This window comes from Salvelinus namaycush, chromosome 8, assembly GCF_016432855.1.
Source record: "Salvelinus namaycush isolate Seneca chromosome 8, SaNama_1.0, whole genome shotgun sequence".
Lineage (NCBI taxonomy): Eukaryota > Metazoa > Chordata > Actinopteri > Salmoniformes > Salmonidae > Salvelinus > Salvelinus namaycush.
Genome location: NC_052314.1, coordinates 60,377,735 through 60,401,559, shown reverse-complemented (window position 1 = coordinate 60,401,559; position 23,825 = coordinate 60,377,735). Strand labels below are relative to the sequence as shown.

Sequence of the window (23,825 nt, the reverse complement as noted above, 5' to 3'; positions counted from 1 at the left end):
AAGGATGTTGTGTGTATGATGATGAGTTATGTCTAGATGAGTTGTATTTCCCAAAATAATAGTCCTCTCGGATCCTTATGGGATAAGATATAATATTACTGGAAATGACTGGTAAAGTGTGTGACCGTGAGTCGAGGTTCGTTAATGTGTTGGTGACAAAGACTGAAATGGGGTGTCTGGACTATAGAAATAAAATAACTAGAACTTTTACCATTGACTTATATTTCTGTGGTTGAAACATTAGCAGGTGTTTGACACTAGTGTGTTACAGTAGCTACATTACAACGACCATAGTACAGTACAAACAGACCTGAGACCAGGCTACTGTTCTGCCTACTGCCTCATTACAACGACCATAACACAGTACAAACAGACCTTAGAACAGGCTACTGTTCTGCCTACTGCCTCATTACAACGACCATAACACAGTACAAACAGACCTTAGAACAGGCTACTGCCACATTACAACATTACTGTAGCAGCCTAGTGCCTCATTACAACATTACTGTAGCAGCCTAGTGCCTCATTACAACATTACTGTTGCAGTCTAGTGCCTCATTATAACATTACTGTAGCAGACTAGTGCCTCATTACAACATTACTGCTGCAGTCTAGTGCCTCATTATAACATTACTGTAGCAGCCTAGTGCCTCATTATAACATTACTGTAGCAGACTAGTGCCTCATTACAACATTACTGTTGCAGTCTAGTGCCTCATTACAACATTACTGTAGCAGCCTAGTGCCTCATTACAACATTACTGTAGCAGCCTAGTGCCTCATTATAACATTACTGTAGCAGACTAGTGCCTCATTACAACATTACTGTAGCAGCCTAGTGCCTCATTATAACATTACTGTTGCAGTCTAGTGCCTCATTACAACATTACTGTAGCAGCCTAGTGCCTCATTATAACATTACTGTAGCAGACTAGTGCCTCATTACAGCATTACTGTAACAGCCTAGTGCCTCATTACAGCATTACTGTAGCAGCCTAGTGCCTCATTACAACATTACTGTAGCAGCCTAGTGCCTCATTACAACATTACTGTAGCAGCCTAGTGCCTCATTACAACATTACTGTAGCAGCCTAGTGCCTCATTACAACATTACTGTTGCAGTCTAGTGCCTCATTATAACATTACTGTAGCAGACTAGTGCCTCATTACAACATTACTGTTGCAGTCTAGTGCCTCATTACAACATTACTGTAGCAGCCTAGTGCCTCATTATAACATTACTGTAGCAGACTAGTGCCTCATTACAACATTACTGTAGCAGCCTAGTGCCTCATTATAACATTACTGTAGCAGCCTAGTGCCTCATTATAACATTACTGTAGCAGACTAGTGCCTCATTACAACATTACTGTTGCAGTCTAGTGCCTCATTACAACATTACTGTAGCAGCCTAGTGCCTCATTACAACATTACTGTAGCAGCCTAGTGCCTCATTATAACATTACTGTAGCAGACTAGTGCCTCATTACAACATTACTGTAGCAGCCTAGTGCCTCATTATAACATTACTGTTGCAGTCTAGTGCCTCATTACAACATTACTGTAGCAGCCTAGTGCCTCATTATAACATTACTGTAGCAGACTAGTGCCTCATTACAGCATTACTGTAACAGCCTAGTGCCTCATTACAGCATTACTGTAGCAGCCTAGTGCCTCATTACAACATTACTGTAGCAGCCTAGTGCCTCATTACAGCATTACTGTAACAGCCTAGTGCCTCATTATAACATTACTGTACCAGCCTAGTGCCTCATTACAACATTACTGTAGCAGTCTCAGGAAACAGTTATTATGCATGGTTGTTATGAGGATTACCATCTTAATCTGATGGCTGAATGCAGGATCCCGCTAACAATCTAAACAGCTGTATTCAAATGCATAGTGATGATGCCTTCCTCCATTCCCTTTCATCATTACAAGTGCGTACTATTTTATCATGTTGTCCTAAACTGGAACCATATTTCTGTCATTCAGCATGCTAATTTAATCCCTCTTTTCTCCCCCCTCCCTTTCTCTCTCTCTTCTCCCTCTTCTCCCTCCCCCCGCTCTCTCCCTCTATCTAGGTAAACTAGGGGTGTTCCTCCAGGAGAACAACACCATAGACACGGGGGAGGTGGACGTGGGGCGCAGGGCCGTTCAGGAAGTCCCACCAGGGATCTTCTGGCGCTCCCAGCTCTACATTGACCAGCCCCAGTTCCTCAAGTTCAACATCTCAGTGCAGAGGGATGCGTTGGTGGGGGTCTACGGCAGGAAGGGCCTGCCCCCCTCACATACACAGGTAGGAAGGGATCCAATGTCCCTCCCCTCCAATGAGCTTTGAGAGGGAGGTAACACATTGAGGAATCAAGCATGGGAGGCATCAAGGAATTGAAGGCTAGTTAAGTTTTCAGACAGGGCCAATGTATCATCTTTAACAATGGCAGACATATTCCTCAAGGGCACGGCAGAGACACTCCATACAGCCTCTAAATGAAACACACACACACACACACACACACACACACACACACACACACACACACACACACACACACACACACACACACACACACATACACGTACAGACTCACTCACACACACACACACACACACACACACACACACACACACACACACACACACACACACACACACACACACACACACACACACACACACACACTCCAAATGAAGCGGCTAAAGCCTAATAGAGGTAATTGGCAACAAAGTTCTTCACAACGCTGCGCGTCGATAGCCCAGAGTGGAGCGAGAGCGTTAGCAGGCGCCGTGGTATTATTTGCTCTGTGTGGTAATCAATATGTTTCTTTAAGACGTTGGAGAGGACATAATGAGGGGATATTGACGGACATGTTGGATGAAGGCTGAGGAACAGGCAGGGAATTAAGTAGTGGTAATTTTTCAGGTTTGGTCTCTGGATGGTGTGTGTGTCCGTGTCAGGAATGAATATTTTTCTCTTTTTGGGGAGAAAAGTATTCTTTCCATGAAGGACTCATTAGCAGAGATGGGGAAAATGTTAATAGAATCAATGTTTATGGCCACTGTGAGATATAAAACATTTATGGCCAGAAATGAAAGGGAAAATGTTCCAAGTCATCCGAGGCCAAACGTTAGTTCAACGTTAGTGTTGAAGGACTAGAAACAGTTGAAATGGAGTCGTGTGTGTGTGTGTGTGTGTGTGTGTGTGTGTGTGTGTGTGTGTGTGTGTGTGTGTGTGTGTGTGTGTGTGTGTGTGTGTGTGTGTGTGTGTGTGTGTGTGTGTGTGTTGTCCAGTATGACTTTGTGGAGCTGCTGGATGGCAGCCGGCTGATCACCAAGGAGAAGCGCGGGCTGGTGGAGGTGGAGGGCGTGTCTAGGCGGGCGCGCTCGGTGAGCGTGCACGAAGCGGGCTTCATCCAGTACCTGGACTCTGGCATCTGGCACATGGCCTTCTACAACGACGGGAAGAACTCAGAACAGGTCTCCTACAACACCATTGTCATAGGTCAGTATGTGTGTGTGTGTCTCCAGCGTGCGTCAGCTCTGCGTAATGTGTGGCCTCTCAGTAAGTGGCTGGAGAGTTGAGGCCCTACATCAAAGCACAGCACACGCTCCTTAGTGGCCTGTTCTCTCTCCCTCATTCTCTCTATCTATTTCTCTCTCTCTCTCTCTCTCTCCCTCTCTCTCTCTCTCCCTCATTCTCTCTCTCTCTCTCTCCCTCATTCTCTCTATCTATTTCTCTCTCTCTCTCTCTCTCTCTCTCTCTCCCTCATTCTCTCTCTCTCTCTCTCCCTCATTCTCTCTATCTATTTCTCTCTCTCTTGCCCTCTCTCTCTCTCTCTCTCTCTCTATTTCTCTCTCTTCCTCATTCTCTCTATCTATTTCTCTCTCTCTCTCTCTCTCTCTCTCTCTCTCTCTCTCTCTCTCTCTCTCTCTCTCTCTCTCGCCCTCTCTCTCTCTCTCTCTCTCTCTCTCTCTCTCTCTCTCGCCCTCTCTCTCTCTCTCTCCCTCTTTCTCTCTCTCCCTCCCTCCCTCTCTCTCCCTCTATCTCTCTATCTCCCTCTATCTCTCTTTGTCTCTCTCTCTCTCCCTCCCTCCCTCTCTTCCCACCTTCCAAAGAACAGGGTAGAAGTTTGACTGGCTCAATCAAAACACTACTCTCTCGCCATCTCTGTTATAATGGAAATTAAAATGAATTGTTTGTCCATCCATTTCACGAACGCTATAAAGGTTGGACATGCCCCTGCAATAAGCACCAGAGATGGTGAAAGGTTGTGGGAGGGTTGTGTGGGCATTGTGGGAAACATTTGACCTGACTTAATATCTTGTGTATTGCATTTCCACATCTCTCTGTTGTTCTGGAAACGTCTGAAACTCTACCTCTTTAAAGAGTACCTTAAATAACCCCACAGCACAGCATCAACAGATCACACGCACACCCACACACACACACACACACACACACACACACACACACACACACACACACACACACACACACACACACACACACACACACACACACACACACACACACACATCAGCTTTCAACCTTTAGCCTGAACCTTTTAGCTATATTGAAAAGTCCTGTTTGCCAGTACATGGATCTAGCGTGTTGGCTTGATATTTACTGAAACACGCTATGACATGCCTGGTACAACTTCCGAGAAATCATTTCAATACCTTAATTCCCTCTCCTAACCTGGTTCATGTACCCAAAAGAGAGAGAGACAGGGAGGAAGAGGGAGGGCTGAAAAGCATGGTCATTTTGGCCCAATGATGTAGAAGACAGAATGATTGGGGGAAGAGCGTGATAGAGAGAGAGACAGGAAGAGATGGTAAAAGGCTGATAATATTGGCCTGATAATGTGGAGGAGAGAGGGATAGAAAGAGATATAGAGAGAGATAGAAGGGGAGAGATGGTAAAAGGCTGATAATATTGGCCTGATAATGTGGAGGAGAGAGGGATAGAAAGAGATATAGAGAGAGATAGAAGGAGAGAGATGGTAAAAGGCTGATAATATTGGCCTGATAATGTGGAGGAGAGAGGGATAGAAAGAGATATAGAGAGAGATAGAAGGAGAGAGATGGTAAAAGGCTGATAATATTGGCCTGATAATGTGGAGGAGAGAGGGATAGAAAGAGATATAGAGAGAGATAGAAGGAGAGAGATGGTAAAAGGCTGATAATATTGGCCTGATAATGTGGAGGAGAGAGGGATAGAAAGAGATATAGAGAGAGATAGAAGGAGAGAGATGGTAAAAGGCTGATAATATTCTGTCCGTCTTGTAGCTACAGAGGAGTGCTGGGAGTGTGAGCTGGATGATTGGTGGTAACAAGGTGTTGATTGGTGGGCTACGGCAAGCAAAGAGACCCAGTTTGTCTCAATCAGGCATATGGGGGTGGTAGTGATTAGAGCATAGAGGCAGGGAGAGGGTGTGTGTGCGTACGTGTGTGGTACTTTGGTCTGCCTGGCTAATTATCAGTCTTCTATTTCAGGATATGGGCGTCGTTCGCATTATCTATGTCGCTACTCTCTCCGTCTTCTTCTTTCTGTGGCTGTATGCATATCTCTAACTCACACAAACACTCACTAACACTCTCCTCCTCTCTCTCTCTCTCTCTCTCTCTCTCTCTCTCTCTCTCTCTCTCTTCAGAGTCCGTTATGGAGTGTCCCCACAATTGCCATGGCAACGGTGACTGTCTGTCTGGAACGTGTCATTGCTTCCCAGGGTTCCTTGGGCCTGATTGCTCAAGAGGTAAGACGCACACATACACACACACATCGTTTGAGAGGAGTAAACCCACTATCTCCTCCCGTAATTGGCTGTAGATTGTCCCGGCGAGTACATACAGAAGCCTTGGAGGCATTGATTCAGGGCACACAGACGCACGCACACACACTATCTCTCACGCTCTCTCTCTCTCTCTCTCTCTCTCTCTCGCATTCACTCACTCACTCAATCACTCACTCACTCACTCACTCACTCACTCACTCACTCACACACACACATTGATTCAGTCAGTCAGTACCTCTGTGTCTCTGCCTACTACTACCTCCATCAAGGAGGCTCTCTCCATCTCACCTTTCGTCATTACACAACACTGTGTGCTTGACTGGAGCTCAAACAAAGAGAAAAGTCATTAGAAAGTATAATGTCCCTCCATCCATCACTATTCATCAGCTCTCTGCTTATATTCCCTCAGAATGATACTGAAGAGCTGCTGAAGTGACTTCTGTGTCGCTTTGTGTCTCGCTATATATATCTTATTAACCTGGTGACACCCTGTATATATCTCTATTAACCTGGTGACACCCTGTATATATCTCTATTAACCTGGTGACACCCTGTATATATCTCTATTAACCTGGTGACACCCTGTATATATCTCTATTAACCTGGTGACACCCTGTATATATCTCTATTAACCTGGTGACACCCTGTATATATCTCTATTAACCTGGTGACACCCTGTATATATCTCTATTAACCTGGTGATACCCTGTATATATCTCTATTAACCTGGTGACACCCTGTATATATCTCTATTAACCTGGTGACACCCTGTATATATCTCTATTAACCTGGTGACACCCTGTATATATCTCTATTAACCTGGTGACACCCTGTATATATCTCTATTAACCTGGTGATACCCTGTATATATCTCTATTAACCTGGTGACACCCTGTATATATCTCTATTAACCTGGTGACACCCTGTATATATCTCTATTAACCTGGTGATACCCTGTATATATCTTATTAACCTGGTGATACCCTGTATATATCTTATTAACCTGGTGACACCCTGTATATATCTCTATTAACCTGGTGACACCCTGTATATATCTCTATTAACCTGGTGACACCCTGTATATATCTCTATTAACCTGGTGACACCCTGTATATATCTCTATTAACCTGGTGACACCCTGTATATATCTCTATTAACCTGGTGACACCCTGTATATATCTCTATTAACCTGGTGACACCCTGTATATATCTCTATTAACCTGGTGACACCCTGTATATATCTCTATTAACCTGGTGACACCCTGTATATATCTCTATTAACCTGGTGACACCCTGTATATATCTCTATTAACCTGGTGACACCCTGTATATATCTCTATTAACCTGGTGACACCCTGTATATATCTCTATTAACCTGGTGATACCCTGTGTATATCTCTATTAACCTGGTGATACCCTGTATATATCTCTATTAACCTGGTGATACCCTGTATATATCTCTATTAACCTGGTGACACCCTGTATATATCTCTATTAACCTGGTGACACCCTGTATATATCTCTATTAACCTGGTGATACCCTGTATATATCTCTATTAACCTGGTGACCTCATGTATATGCAATATTTTACTCCAACAAAAAACATTCATATACAATATTGCAAAAACTTTTAAATGGAACATATATCTCATGAGCCATGTTGCCATGCATGTGTGAATGTGCACACTGTATTATGCGTATGCTCGTGTGTGTATTTATGCACATACACACGCTGTATACGCTAACATCCATCTGTCCCTCTGTGTCCCGTTGCAGCTTCGTGCCCCGTGCTGTGCAGTGGTAACGGCCAGTACTCCAGGGGTCGCTGCCTGTGCTTCAGTGGCTGGAAGGGGACAGAGTGTGACGTTCCCAGCAACCAGTGTATAGACATCCACTGTGGGGGACACGGCATCTGTATCATGGGCGTCTGTGCCTGCAACACCAGATACAAGGGAGACAACTGTGAAGAAGGTAAGAGATCAGTCCATCCATCGATCAATCAATCATCCAACCAACCAATCAATCAACTAAGTTGTATTTGTATCAACAGTTGTCACAAAGTGCTTTACAATAATCTAGCCTATCTGCATCTAGTGTAGAAATAGGATGGAAGCCCATAGATGGACAATAAAGTATTGTATCATACCTACAGAATATCTCATACACATCAACAGTGATTGGGAGATGGGAGAAAGGAAGGATTTCAGAAGTATTGGCTGCTGTCACTGTGTAGCACCCACCAAGCCTAGATAGGCCAGATCAGAAGTATTGGCTGCTGTCACTCTGTAGAGCCGCGATGCATAGACAGGGCACATGATAGGCTAGATCATCTTAGTCAGATGTAGATCATAGATTCTCATTGTTTTTCCTGTTAGAGGGATCTTTTGATCTGCCCTGCCCTTTTCCCCCTCTCCTCGGTGTGTGATCAGACACATCCTCTTCCCCTCGTCCTTCCTTGTCAGCCAGTCAGTGTGTGATTGCTCAGCATTCACCATCATAATCGTTACCGCCAGCCAATAGTTCAGTATTACAGAAACAATTGCTACTCTCTACTTCACAGAGAAAAGAATTACATCACTGTCCCCATTGATGCGTGGCTTGAGACACACACACACACACACACTGACTCGCTCTCACACACGCACGCACACATGCACACACACACACACACACACACACACACACACACACACACACACACACACACACACACACACACACACACACACACACACACACACACAGACAGAGAATGGAGAATATTAGATTAGCTAAATTATCCTGGCATGTACCTGCTACGCTAGACTACAAAACAACCCACCAGAAGGCTAGCTCTGTCTGTACATTAGATCCAATTATTGCACTTCCCTATGGGACAAAATCTCATCTTCACTGCTCAATAAAATTGATTTCTGCCAACCTCCTCCTACTGACACGCACACGCACCACAATCCGACGCTAATGCAATTAGTTTGCAGTGAATGTTATTGTGAGGTCTGTGACCCAGTCAGTAGTCAATGGACAAATTAAGACCCATCATCACTAAGACAGCAGAGGGAAGTAACTGCAGCTCAACAAGCATCAGCCCCAGGCAACTTGCTGGGCATCAACAGACAAGTCAAATTGTATTTGGCACATGCGCATTATACAACAGGTGAGGATCTGGGAACCCATGCCAAATCTTTTCAGTCTCCTGAGGGGGAAAAAGTGTTGTCGTGTCCTCTTCACGACTGTCTTGGTGTTTTTGGACCATGATAGTTTGTTGGTGATGTGGACACCAAGGAACTTGAAACTCTCGACCCGCTCCACTTCAGTCCCGTCGATGTTAATGGGGGCCTGTTCGGCCCTCCTTTTCCTATAGTCCACGATCAGCCCCTTAGTCTTGCTCACATTGAGGGAGAGGTCGTTGTCCTGGCACCACACTGCCAGGTCTCTGACCTCCTCCCTATAGCTTGTCTCATCGTTGTCGGTGATCAGGCCTATCACTGTTGTGTCGTCAGCAAAATTAATGATGGTGTTGGAGTCGTGCTTGGCCACGCAGTCGTGGGTGAACAGGGAGTACAGGAGGGGACTAAGCGCGCACCCTTGAGGGGCCTTAGTGTTGAGGATCAGCGTGGCAGATGTGTTGTTGTTTACCCTTACCACCTGGGGGCGGCCCGTCAGGAAGTCCAGGATCCATTTGCAGAGTGAGGTGTTTAGTCCCAGGGTCCTTAGTTTAGTGATGAGCTTTGTGGGCACTATGGTGTTGAACGCTGAGCTGTAGACACTCACAAACACAGAGATAGTATACACACACACCGACACACACACAAACACAGTTCCACAGTGAGTGTTTGTGTACTGTATGTTTACATTTACTCTGTGCAACAATCCAAAGTGACAGCAGTTGGTTGGGAATTGATTGCGACAAATCAACCTCTCTCTCCTTCCCCTCCTCCCTCCAGTGGACTGCCTGGACCCTGGCTGTTCAGTCCATGGTGTGTGTATCCACGGGGAGTGCCACTGTAGCCCGGGCTGGGGGGGCACCAACTGTGAGACCCTCAAGACCATGTGCCCCGACCAGTGCTCCGGCCACGGCACCTACCAGAGCGAAAGCGGCACCTGCACCTGCGACACCAACTGGACCGGCCCCGACTGCTCTGTCGGTACGTTGTTGGTGTGAGCACGTTGTTTGAACGTTGGTAAAGGTTGTTAGTTGTTAGCATGCAAGCCTTCACGCAGAAGTACTACATTTTTGGTATGTTGTTAGCACATTAGCATGCTAGCCTCAAATTAACTCAGCAGTATTACATTTGGTATGTTGTAAGCACATTAGCATGCTAGCCTTATTAACTCAACAGTACTACATTTGGTACGTTGTTAGCACATTAGCATGTTAGCCTCTCATTAACTCAGCAGTACTACATTTGGTACCTTTTTAGCACATTAGCATGCGAGCCTCTCGTTAACTCAGGGGTACGACATTTGTTAGCTACTACTCATTCACTACGTGGAGATAGCTGGATATCTAGTAAAGATGTCATTCACATTCACAGAGCTTCTCTCACACAGTTGTGCCATGGCCTTCCCAGCTATATCCTTTCACTGTGTCACTCTCTCTCTTTCATTCTGTATCTCTCTCTTTTCACTGCTGCTTTGTTGACTAATGCTGTTATGAAGGCCACAGTGTGATTTTTATATTAACTGGACTTAGAGAAGAGAGAGCACATCGATCTGATCCATTTTTCATTTGAGAGAAAGCTGTGTTTATCTGGCTCTAACACACTGGCTCAGCCAGCAAAGAGAAGGAAGGATGGAGGGAGAGCAAAGGCTGTGGGTTTGTTAATTACACTGAGTTTCAATTAAATAAGGCAGTACTGATAATTACTAGAAAACAGAAAGGGGGGGATGGAGAGAAAGAGAGAGACTGAAAGAAAGAGACCCAGGGGTTTGACATTTCTAACACTTTTTTTATTTATTTTTATCAGGAGGAAGTGGAAATTTGAGTTCCTTTTTAGACCTATACATGCGTTGTGTAAGACCGTATGATCTGTGAACCGTACATGATACAAACAACATCTTGGTGTCATTATACTCCTTATAGCGGAGATTCTGATATGGTAAATATAAAAAATATAAATATTTATATCTCAAAAGTACCCTTTTTTATCTTGCTCATTTCAAGACGTATTGTTTGGAACAATATACTCTACAAGTATATACATTTTTCAGAGTGGGCAGAGTGATTTTCCCCCAAAAATATAAGATAGCAATGTTAAAAGCATGTCAAACATCCTTCCTCCCAATGAAATTTCTGTGTGAGATAACCTAAATATTTTTGGGTCTGTCCGGGCGTGGAATCGCCCTGGAGAGAGAAAGTGAGATAATGACTTAGACAGATGGAATAAAGTAAAAACAGAGGAATAGAAGAGAGGAGAAGCATGGGTGTTAAGCAGAAACATATTTCCTCTTCTGTCTTTATTATTGTTTTGTCTGAGACAGTTTGGTCTGGACCGCCTGGGACCACGGTGACCTTCAGACAGATGTGACCAGAGCCTCAGTCTGGTCACCCCTCCAGGCCCCTCTCTCCCTCCCTCCTCCCTGCTTCACACAGCGCCCGCCACGTCTCATACACACACACACACACACACCGCCCCGGCGACACGGCGATGACAGTGACGAACAGCGCCACTTCCTGACACACAACACACTCCCTCTCACACACGCTCACACACAGCGGTAATGGCAGCTCGCCACAGGCAGCGGCGGCCCACACTGAGCGAAACCCCTCCAGGGGGCTGATGGAACTTTAGAGACCGAGAAAGACTGAGCGGTCGGGGGTCTTGTGGTCTTACCTGGAATGACTCAGAGATTAACAGCTCGATCTTCCAGCCACTGACTGATAGCTAGTCTAAGAGAACTCCGCTCAATCAATGTCTTCTATCTAGCCACTGACTTCAACCGGAATTGCTTCTCTTAGCCACTGTCTGATATCAATGGTCCTACGGTTGATTATTTGTCCCTGCCTGCAAAGAGTCCAAGAAGTGGCAACATTTTAGTTGCTGTTACTCCTACACCCGTGCTATAGCACTGTAGGTAGTCAACATTGTATGAGGATTTTCTTCCAGTATTACTACAGTGATCAAATCAAATGTATTTATATAGCCCTTCTTACATCAGCTGATATCTCAATGTGCTGTACAGAAACCCAGCCTAAAACCCCAAACAGCAAGCAATGCAGGTGTAGATGCACGGTGGCTAGGAAAAACTCCCTAGAAAGGCCAAAACCTAGGAAGAAACCTAGAGAGGAACCAGGCTATGAAGGGTGGTCAGTCCTCTTCTGGCTGTGCCGGGTGGAGATTATAACAGAACAGTGATCTGTCCTGTTCTGAACTCGCTGACACAGGTCTCATCCCTTGTACTGGGTTGTGTGTTTCTACAGGACAGTGTTTCAGTAAGAGGTAGTATGCAGTAGTTAGCCAGGGTGGGTCTGTCTGAGTATAGTCTTCACCCTGCCAGACATCTGCTGCCTGCAACCCTGACTGTCTGTCTGCACGTACAGACCTGCCAAGACAGACACAAGACTAAAAATTGAGACTGTGGTTCAGTTGGGAGGGCATGGCGCTTGCAACGCCAGGGTTGTGGGTTCGATTCCCCCGGGGGACCAGTACGAAAATGGGTGCACTCACTTCTGTGAGTCGTCCTGTATAAGAGTGTCTGCTAAATGACAAAAATGTCATGTTGAGTGTCTGTCTTATATTTTGTGCAAACAACAATTCATTCAAACACCGCTCCCCTCAGTTTATATTTAAAAGTCGTGTCAATAAAGGCGTTCCTGTCTTCTTCATGTAACTGCAACAAAAAGGCTCAGAATGGAAAACAAGTGTCACTTTCACTCAGAGCTAAAAGTGATTGGTGGAACTTTAACGCACACTCCTGGTTCAAATGGTCTAAACTCTGAAGAACAGAACAGAGACAAACACAGCTGATAGCATTCCATCAGTCGGTAGTCTGTACCAAACAAGCCCAGATTGTTTGCAGGCGTCCATCTATGGGCCCCACTGCAGCAGGATTGATTTATCTGTGGTTGATTGGTTTGGTCGTTCTGGTTCAGGCACAGTGGGAATCCTTGTGTCTGGCTGGATGGCTGGCTAACAGTGTCTACCCATCCTCGACCCTTATCCTATTCTTACCCTGTCTGAGGTAAAGTTCAATATGTCTACTCTCATAGCCTGAACTGTCCATACTCAATGATCACACTTCTGCCCACACTGCCCCCCCCCCACCCCCCCTCACACGCATGCACACACACACACACACCCCATATCACCAACACCAACACCAACACCTCAGACCCACCACAGGACCACGCACCCCCACCACCGTGCCCCACCCAGGAACCTTCAAAACCTCCCAGACTCTTCATGCTACGCCGTGTCAGCCACGGGGGACAGACGTGTCAGGGTAGCAAGGTGTTATTTGAGAAATACCAGGCTGACAACCATATCCACCCGACCCCGACCCCACCCGCTGCCAGCCCAAAACACAATAGTGGAAGCATTGTGCCAACGGAGACCCTGCCTGGCTACAGTTGAAACAGAGATAGATGAAACCTTATGTCTGTTTTGTTTGTTAGGAATTAATGTGTTTCAACAACCACTTCTAGGTCTCAAAGCGGGTGACGTCACTTTGCACAGTGGACGCTACTAGCACACCCAGATAACTAGCTAGCGAATCCACAGCATTACACACTGACACTAACATTTCCTTCTTTGTGTGTGTGTGTGTGTGTGTGTGTGTGTGTGTGTGTGTGTGTGTGTGTGTGTGTGTGTGTGTGTGTGTGTGTGTGTGTGTGTGTGTGTGTGTGTGTGTGTGTGTGTACAGAGGTGTGTGTGGTGGACTGCGGCTCCCACGGCGTGTGTTTCGGGGGCAGCTGTCGTTGCGAGGAGGGCTGGACGGGTACGGTCTGTGACCAGAAGGCCTGCCACCCCATGTGCACTAAGAACGGAGTCTGCAAGGAGGGCAAGTGTGAGTGCAACCAGGGCTGGACCGGAGAGCACTGCAACATCGGTAGGTCTACTGAAGGATACGCATGCCTACAGTGGCCATACACATACACGTGAATACATCATATGGGTCGACAATTTAAGACATCGTTACAAAGAAACACACACGTTTTCACACACGTTTTCTCTCACACACACACACACACACCAATCACACACACTCCTCTACCTCTGAAGCTGTCTGTCCATCCATGATTCCCCCAGCTCTCACACCACGGAGGACTCCAACCTGCGTGTCTATATGGCTTTGAACAGCCAGCTGAAGTAGCATCTGATCCCAGTCTCCTCTTTCCTCTCTAACCTCTCCATCCATTTCTTTACAATGGCCTGGCTAACTCCCTCCCACTCTGCAGCCTGCTCTTTGTAGTCACTCACGTGACCTGTGTTAAGAAGGCCTGCAGAGTCCCCATGGGCCGCTGCTGACCTTTAACCTCTATCAAAACACTGACATGTACTGTAGTTAAGGCGGTGTGGATAAGATAGACTGTGTGTGTCCTGTTCCAAGCTCTCCGTCTTAACAAGAGGGTACAGAGCAGGGTTGTAAATGCCTGGCACGTTGCTGTTTAGCTTTTAAGCCGGGTGTGAAACAAGCACTGAAACAGGCCAAAGCCTCCTCTATACAATGCAGAGATACGAGCCCGAAAGAGAACTGAGAAATCATGTTTGGTTAACCTCTCTAGGGTATGTGGGACGGTAGCGTCCCACCTCTTCAACAGCCAGTGAAACTGCAGGGCGCCAAATTCATAACAACAGAAATCCCATAATTAAAATTCCTCAAACATACATGTATTTTACACCATTTTAAAGATACACTTGTTGTAAATCCAGCCACAGTGTCCGATTTCAAAAAGGCTTTACGACGAAAGCAAACCAAACGATTATGTTAGGTGAGTGCCTATTCACAGAATAACACAGCCATTTTTGCAGCCAAAGAGAGGAGTCACAAAAAGCAGAAATATAGATATAATTAATCACTAACCTTTGATGATCTTCATCAGATGACACTCATAGGACTTCATGTTACACAATACATGTATGTTTTGTTCGGTAAAGTTCATATTTATATACAAAAATCTGAGTTTACATTGGCGCATTACGTTCAGTAGTTCCAAAAAATCCCGTGATTTTGCAGAGCCACATCAATTTACAGAAATACTCATTATAAATGTTGATGAAAATACAAGTGTTATGCATGGAATTTTAGATGCACTTCTCCTTAATGCAACCGCTGTGTCAGATTTCAAAAAAGCTTTACGGAAAAAGCAAACCATGCAATAATCTGAGGTCGGCGCTCAGAGCCCAATCAAGACAAAAATATATCCGCCATATTGTGCAGTCAACAGAAGTCAGAAATAACATTATAAACATTCACTTACCTTTGATGATCTTCATCAGAATGCACTCCCAGGAATCCCAGTTCCACAATAAATGTTTGTTTTGTTCGATAATGTCCATAATTTATGTCCAAATTCCTCCTTGTTGTTCTAGCGTTCAGTACACTTTCCAAACTCATGACGTGCGGGCAAGTCCAGAGGACGAAAAGTTAAAAAAGTTATATTACAGTCCGTAAAAGCATGACAAACGAAGTATTGAATCAATCTTTAGGATGTTTTTAACATAATTCTTCAATAATGTTCCAACCGGAGAATTCCTTTGTCTTCAGAAGTGCGATGGAACAGAGCTCGCTCTCACATGAACGCGCATGGTCAGCGCATGTTCAGCTCATGATAGACCTTACTCAATCCCCTCGCATTCGGCCCCACTTCACAGTAGAAGCATCAGACAAGGTTCTAAAGACTGTTGACATCTAGTGGAAGCCTTAGGAAGTTACCAAGTTACCTAATATTACCAATATCCCACTGTATCTTCAATAGGAGCTGAGTTGAAAATCGACCAACCTCAGATTTCCCACTTCCTGGTTGGATTTTTTCTCAGGTTTTTGCCTGCCATATGAGTTCTGTTATACTCACAGACATCATTCAAACAGTTTTAGAAACTCCAGAGTGGTTTCTATCCAAATCTACTAATAATATGCATATTCTATGGCTGAGTAGCTGGCCGTTTACTCTGGGACGCTTTTCATCCGGATGTGAAAATATTGCCCCCTACCCCAAAGAAGTTAATTGTTTCCCTCTCAACCCCTACATCACTAAACAGCCTTAATTGTTATCAAGCAAATCTTATTTTGTTGGCTGATTCGCTGATATTACGTCGATTGCGGAGCAGAATGCATGTTCTCTCCTCACACACACGCACACAGAACTCATGTTCTGTTCTGCCTCGATCTCTGGCCGTCTTTATTAGGATCTGGTCCATTATTCAAACAAATAATCAGATGAATTAGCCCGAGTTTAACATGGTGTCCCCCACTCATTTAGCGGTCGAGTTAGAGTTTAACATGGTGTCCCCCACTCATTTAGCGGCCGAGTTAGAGTTTAGCATGGTGTCCCCCACTCATTTAGCGGCCGAGTTAGAGTTTAACATGGTGTCCCCCACTCATTTAGCGGTCGAGTTAGAGTTTAACATGGTGTCCCCCACTCATTTAGCGGTCGAGTTAGAGTTTAACATGGTGTCCCCCACTCATTTAGCGGCCGAGTTAGAGTTTAACATGGTGTCCCCCACTCATTTAGCGGTCGAGTTAGAGTTTAACATGGTGTCCCCCACTCATTTACCGGTCGAGTTAGAGTTTAGCATGGTGTCCCCCACTCATTTAGCGGCCGAGTTAGAGTTTAGCATGGTGTCCCCCACTCATTTAGCGGTCGAGTTAGAGTTTAACATGGTGTCCCCCACTCATTTAGCGGTCGAGTTAGAGTTTAACATGGTGTCCCCCACTCATTTAGCGGTCGAGTTAGAGTTTAGCATGGTGTCCCCCACTCATTTAGCGGTCGAGTTAGAGTTTAGCATGGTGTCCCCCACTCATTTAGCGGTCGAGTTAGAGTTTAACATGGTGTCCCCCACTCATTTAGCGGTCGAGTTAGAGTTTAACATGGTGTCCCCCACTCATTTAGCGGTCGAGTTAGAGTTTAGCATGATGTCCCCCACTCATTTAACGGTCGAGTTAGAGTTTAACATGGTGTCCCCCACTCATTTAGCGGTCGAGTTAGAGTTTAACATGGTGTCCCCCACTCATTTAGCGGTCGAGTTAGAGTTTAATATGGTGTCCCCCACTCATTTAGCGGTCGAGTTAGAGTTTAACATGGTGTCCCCCACTCATTTAGCGGTCGAGTTAGAGTTTAACATGGTGTCCACCACTCATTTAGCGGTCGAGTTAGCGTTAAGGTGCCTGCATACTAGGTTGGGTTTGCTCCTAGCAGAACTCAGCAATATTAATGTTTGTCCCTCGTAGCAACAACATACCCAGTAAGACTTCCTCAAAATACTCCTAATTAATGTAAGATGAATCAAGAAATGTGTAATACATTTTGACGGTTTTGCAGAGGAGGTATAAAAGTCACACAATTTTACATCTAAGACGTTTGGTGCATTATTTCTCAAGTGAACAAATTTGCATTAAAACTTTGACAACAAACATTTAATTGAAGAATCCCGCCCGTACTTCCCACTCCTACTAGGAGTAGTACTGTTGACCAATCACCAACGAAGAGGCGTAGACTTCGGCTACCGAACTTCGACTTGCCTCTCAAGCAAAAATGTTGTGTGCGCAGACAGCCGGGGGAAAAAAACCCTGCCGAACACCAAAACGAACAAAAAGTCATCATTTTGTCATAATATATGCGCAAACTGTTTTGACTGGGAAGCATGCGACAGGCTTTATGCATGGTGTCCCCCAGCTGTGTGTTTTCAGGTTTCATGACACTCTCTGCACACACACATAAAACCACGAGCGCACACACACACACTGACTCACTCTACTCATCATCGTGGAGTTCATTTCTTCTTTGTCAATAATGTGTGTCTGATTATCTCTGGCTGGCCCTATGGAGGGAGCACCGGCCGCTGCCTAATTCCCCTGAAAATAACACCTTTTGGCTCATTATTAGTCTTCAGACACTTTTTCTTAGCCTTCAAACACCAAAATACAAAGGCAGGATGCTCCTTGAAGTCATTCACAAGGAGTCCTAGTCTGAAACTGAAACCCTGCAGGGGTTGGCTGGGACGTGAGTCAGTTAGGAAGAGTTTTGGGCTCTGTCCGAAATGGCACACTATTCCCTATATAGTGCACTACTTTTGGTCAAAAGTAGTGCACTGTATAGGGAATAGTGTGCCATTTCAGATGCACCCATGGTATCACGGTAGCACGTAACGAACGGTACACTTAAAAGTTCCACCTCTCTGTCCTTGAGATGTTCTCTTCTGTTTCAGAGTAGCGTGTCAGAGGTGGTGAGGGCCACCATGCATCATTTGTGTCTGCTGAAGATAACGTTTTTTGTTGTTGTTGGGATTAGAAGTTAGCAGGAGACATCAACCAGATAGAACAGCAGAACATTAGTGTGGGACAGATCCCACTGCTGCCACCAATTGTCAATCACCCAGTTAAGACTTCTGTGTGTTTGTTCGACCCCGCTCTGACCCCGGACAGTATCACCGCATTGCCTTGTACACATTCACAGTACAACCCACCCCCCACATACCATATGTTCTTATCCAATCGCTTCTACAAACACTCAAACAAAGAGTGTATAGTGTAATTCTCTCAATGGAAGAATGGATCTGAGTCAACACTGGTTTGTATTACTATACCCTCACGCTGTCTCGACAGAACACCAGTTAGACAGTGTATTATATGCAGTGGAACTGCAGTATAACATGAAGACTTATTGAGAGTTAGGAGGCAGTGACGTTTACCTACTTCTTCCTTCATGACTTTTCTACTACAGACATCCCCTCCCTTCCCCCATAGCAAATGTTGAATGAGAGAGGAGAAGAGCACAGTAGTTATTAAGTCGTCTTCTTCTCTCCTCCGAGACACGCGGTCGTGAATAATGATGAGTGAGAAAGTTCCAGAGGGTCAAAGTTCATACCCCCAAGACATGCTAACCGCCCTCGGTATTGGTAACAGTGAGAGGTTAGCATGTCTTGAGGGCATGATCTTTTGACCTTCTGGAACTATCTCACTCATCGTTATTCACGATCGCATGCCTCATGATATATTCCACATTGATGTAGAAGTGTTTAGAAACATGTTCTATTCTTATTTACAATCAAAGTGACTCCAAAATGACACAATATGTTATTTACGATTCATTTCTATTGGGCACAAAATAATCGGAAACACAACCAAAGCGAACTGCAAATGCATCCAACAAGTTTGTAGAGTCACAAGACTGATGTGGTCATTGCGTGCTAGGGGTGTCAATATTTTTGACCTCTTCCTTTTTGAGAGAAAAAATATTACTTGTTAAACAAAATATTTTTCTCTGAGCAATTTGTATTAGTATAAAATGATCTCCTAGTTTTTTTTAGCATACAATATAGCTCACTATTTGACAGATTTATTTTATACAGTCATTATTACCCATATTTATTGAGGGTGTCAATAATTTCAGACCCCACTCTATCTCTTTCTCTCTCTGTCGTTGTCTGACACAAGGTGACTTGGTGCATCTCCATTTTGAGTGGCTTTACGGAAGTAGTCCACCGCTCAATACTACTCTGCTTATTGCTTTTCCATACAAAACACAGTGATGATAGGTTGAGTAAATTGTCACTGTGTTGTGTGTGTGATTGAGATGGTAAAATAGTGTCCTTGATTTTACTCGAATGTTCCCGCTTGCAAAATGCAGCAATTTAATAGACGTCTCTGAGACGTGGAAGTATCCTTGTTTAAAAGAAAACAACTTAAATTGGCTGAAATCATTTGTGTTACCTTGGAAGTAAATGATGTCAAGTTTATGTAAGCGTTTGCTAAGGATTTTGCAGCAACAAACCGATAACAATGTCTTCCCTTGACGATTTGAGTTACAGTAAACAGACTGAATCATCTATGTGTTTGTATAACAATCACGTCCAATAACCAAGATCTCATATGATCTTTTTTTTTATCAGCGTTCCAAAATACTCTTCTGCGAAGGATAGAAACGTACATTTTTATGGACTTGCACAATGCTCCTCGTTCCTTCTGCACACATTAGGTTTTGTTAAGAGAGCCACAGGTTCTTCTTCTTCTGCTGCGTCTTCTTCTTCTTCTTATTCTTATTCTTATTATTATGGCTTCTGAATACCTCATAAGTAGGGTTGTTTCCTTTAGCCACACTGAAGACATGTCCCAAATCGCTCCTATAGGTCATGGTCAAAAGTAGTGCACTGTGTAGGGAATAGGGTGCCATTAGGGACGGAGACTGGTTTTAATGTAATGTATGGAATATTGTTAAAATATTGTTGCGAGTGCGTGTGCATGTGTGTATGCGTGGGTGTGTGTGTGTGTGTTCTATTAGTTGAGAACCAGGAAACTGCAGACTTACTGGCCCAAGGTTTCTCCAGCAGTCCAGCTCCAGAACCCCATCCCAGGCTCCCTGTTCTCCCCCTCTGCCCTTCCTCTCCTGGGGCTGGACTGGTGGTCAGTCATCCCTCCCTCACATCGCCCAGAATAGCACTGCAGAGCCAGCAATATCTCACCCAGCACCACCACATGTGCCTTCACACATACTGTACACACATTCATGCACACACACACGCACACACACTCCAACCAGCTGCAATCTGTCTGTGTGTCTGGTTCTGTTTCTCCCCAGATGTCTGTTTGCCTCCAGGTCAGTGTAACGCCTGATGGTTCTCCATTATCATCAGGCTGATGCTCGCTAGACAACACACACACACACACAAATACACTCCTCTCTCGCTCGCAACAAAAACAAACCATCTACTAGTGATATTTTCACTGAAATGAGAGACCAAAATGATTGGTCTCAGTGTCCCTCCCCGTCTCAAGCTTCAGTTTCAGCTACTAGCTACTGTAGTATTCTTTGTAGTGATTTGTCTTTTAAAACTCGACTGTCTGGCGGGAAGAAAAAAACGGTCCATGGTTAGCGTTTCATAAAACACACAAAAACACAGCTATTTGTAAACTCAATTGTGTAGTTAAAACAGTCCAACTATATTCACAAAAGGCCAAATTATTTCCTTAACTGTGTTCAATAGTTAATTAACCCTGCTACACTCGAGGCTCTACTTGGGAACTAGGAAGCCCATAATCCCCCTCTCAGTACTGCTGAATGGCTGTTCTGTGTTACCACTGATCTGGCTTCTCTCTTAACGGGCTGGTAGCTCCGTCAGTGTAGCCATGTCACACACCGTTATTATACATACATCACTGTGTGTGTGTGTGTGTGTGTGTACGTACGTGTGTGTGCGTGTGTGTGTGTGTGTTTGTGTGTTTGTGTGTGTGTGCGTCTACTATAGACCAGGGAATGAGTGAGGCTATAGCACTTTGGGCTATAGCATGATTCAAGTCTAAGAGGAGCCCTCCCTGTTTTTACGGTAGGCTCACCTGGAGCTGATGGGGTTGTTAAAGGCCCCCAGTGCACTAAACGTTAATTAAGATCATGTAAATCAATGGATACATGCCGGTAGCCTCTACCCCCCCCCCCCCCCCCTCACTCTCCCCCCTCTCTCTTCCCCTCTCTCTCCATCCCGCCTCATCTCTCTACCCTCCCCCTCATCCCCCTCTCCTCTCCTCCCTCCATCTCTCCATCTTTACCTCTGGGTGGGGATTGAATGGGTCTGGACGTTGTGATATATAATTGTTTCCAGATTAATGTCACTTTAATCAGCAGCAGCTGAGAATTGGCCCGACAAATAATGAAGCATTGATGTCTATAAGGGGCTGATTAATTCTGCAGCTTGACCCATAGACCCGCACACACACACACACACACACACACACACACACACACACACACACACACACACACACACACACACACACACACACACACACACACACACACACACACACAGATACATACATACTGTACATACACACACAGATGGACACACAAACACACACACAGTCCTCCCTGTCCCCATGTGGGTGGAATATGATGGAAGTAAATGAGAAATCTTTAGTGCAATTAGCTGGTAAATTGCTGCCCCTTTGCTCAGGGTTCAGGGATGACTGCTGCTGTTTTCTTAACCCTGGCGTTTCATTAGGAACCCTGACGCTCCATTAGTTCTGTTAAGGGATCCTGTTCCACTCTGGGAAAAGGAGGACGGCCAATCTAGCTGCCACCTGAGCCAGTGTGTGTATGTGTGAGCTGGTGTGAAGTTACAGCAAGCGACATCTGAGATTGTGTAAGAAATTTAGGGACTGGGTGTTGGCGATATAAGACAACAGATTGACACACACACACACACACACATGTGTATGTATATGAAAAACATTTATACATACAACATTCATACGTTGATACGTCACAACAAGCTAAGTGTCTGATAAAGCATGTCATCCTCTGTCTGTTTAATCTCCCGCTCTCCCCCCCCACCCCCCCGTCACAACACCTAGAGGAATCCTAGAGGTTTACATGTGAGGATGGTCACGGCCACACACACTCTGTGTCACATGGGATATCCATCACATTCAAACACACGTGTTGTGTGTGTGCGAGTGTGTGTGTGTGCGAGTGTGTCAGGGTGCCTGTGCTCGTAAGTACACTACTAACACTCTGGTAAATAGTCTGCCATGTTTTTTTCTCCTCTCCTTAACCGCTCGCTCTCCTCTATTTCTCTCTCTCCTTTTTTTCTTTTTTCAAGCTCACAATCCGGATATTAGAGTCAAAGGTACTGTGGTCCCTCTTTCTTCTGCCCCCCCCCCCCCCCCCCCCCCCACCCATCGTGCTGTGTGGTACATGTGACCGGCCATAGCTTCTCAGTAACCCTCTACTCTCTCTCCATCTTTTCATCTCTTTTTATCTCTGATTCATTGATTCAGTGATTCAGTCTTCTATTGTTGTCACTGTGACTATTTGTTTCTCATGTTTTCATGTCTTGGTACTGTGGGGGAAATCCAATATCATTTCCTCTCTTGGAGCATGGGAGGATGTTCAGTAACTACCAGGCATGGTAGAACTGAACTGGGGCGGGTTTTAACCCACATAACCCACCAACCACTGCTCTCGAACGCCCACGCGTTGGGCACCGGGCTAGGCCACAAACGTTCCAGCGGCCCGATAGAATAACATTGAAATAACGTCATCTAAGCTCCAGTAGCTGACTAGGCATTTTTTTCTTAAAACGGGGGTGTTATCCCTGATGCTTTGCCTCAATGCTTTTTGTATACGTGTCAGTCTTTTCTTTTGTTTGTTTTTTTGCTTTCCCCGAATTGACAATGAAGAATGGCACCTTAAAACGTCCAAACAACGTGATTATACGTTTATTTGTTTAATAAATTGATGGTGTTATACTAGCACCATCAATGCCTTTTGTAGAGAACTAAGAATTGGAGACCTTTAAGCTGAAGTGGAGATATGGACTACTTCTTTAACCCTCGACCCTCGACCTTCCAACAGAGCTATCTCCACCGCACACAGAGTGATCTCTCCGTATCAGTCTTTCTCTCTCTCGCTCTGTCTTCCTTTCTCTGTATCCCCCTGTCTTCCAACAGTATGTCCACGGAATCCTGCCTCCTCCCTTCCTCTCTCTCTCTCTCTCTCTCCTTTTATGTGTTTGTCAGTCGGTCTGCAACCTCCTTCACAGAGACTGAAGTACTGAGTTTTTTTTGTTCATTTTTCTTTCCCAAATTTTTCTCCTTTTCCTTGGCCCCCCCTAATCGCAGGATTTAAAGGTAATTCATACAAAAGCCCCAGGGAGATTGTCATGAACAATCACTCTCCGCTCTCCTGTTTTTCCCTCTCTCTCTCTCTTTCTTTCTTTCTTTATCTCTTGTCTTGAAGCACGGCGTAAACGTGTCTTTGTACCAGTCCCTCACTGTTTTTTGTGGTCCTTTTTCTGGTTATCTCCATTCTTGTCTGTCTTAAAACCTGTTTCCAGCACACACACACACACACACACACACACACACACACACAC

The 23,825-nt window shown here is 45.0% G+C and overlaps 1 protein-coding gene across 1 annotated transcript in view; it reads left to right on the top strand.

The window, feature by feature from the left end:
* Window positions 1–23,825, top strand: part of tenm3 (teneurin transmembrane protein 3) — a 164,466-nt gene that overhangs the window by 59,796 nt on the left and 80,845 nt on the right. The window contains exons 5-10 of the mRNA XM_039000275.1: window positions 2,085–2,299; window positions 3,292–3,502; window positions 5,655–5,756; window positions 7,573–7,767; window positions 9,741–9,941; window positions 13,660–13,845. Of these exons, the coding sequence (XP_038856203.1) occupies window positions 2,085–2,299; window positions 3,292–3,502; window positions 5,655–5,756; window positions 7,573–7,767; window positions 9,741–9,941; window positions 13,660–13,845 (1,110 nt within the window). The remainder of the gene's footprint in view (window positions 1–2,084; window positions 2,300–3,291; window positions 3,503–5,654; window positions 5,757–7,572; window positions 7,768–9,740; window positions 9,942–13,659; window positions 13,846–23,825) is intronic.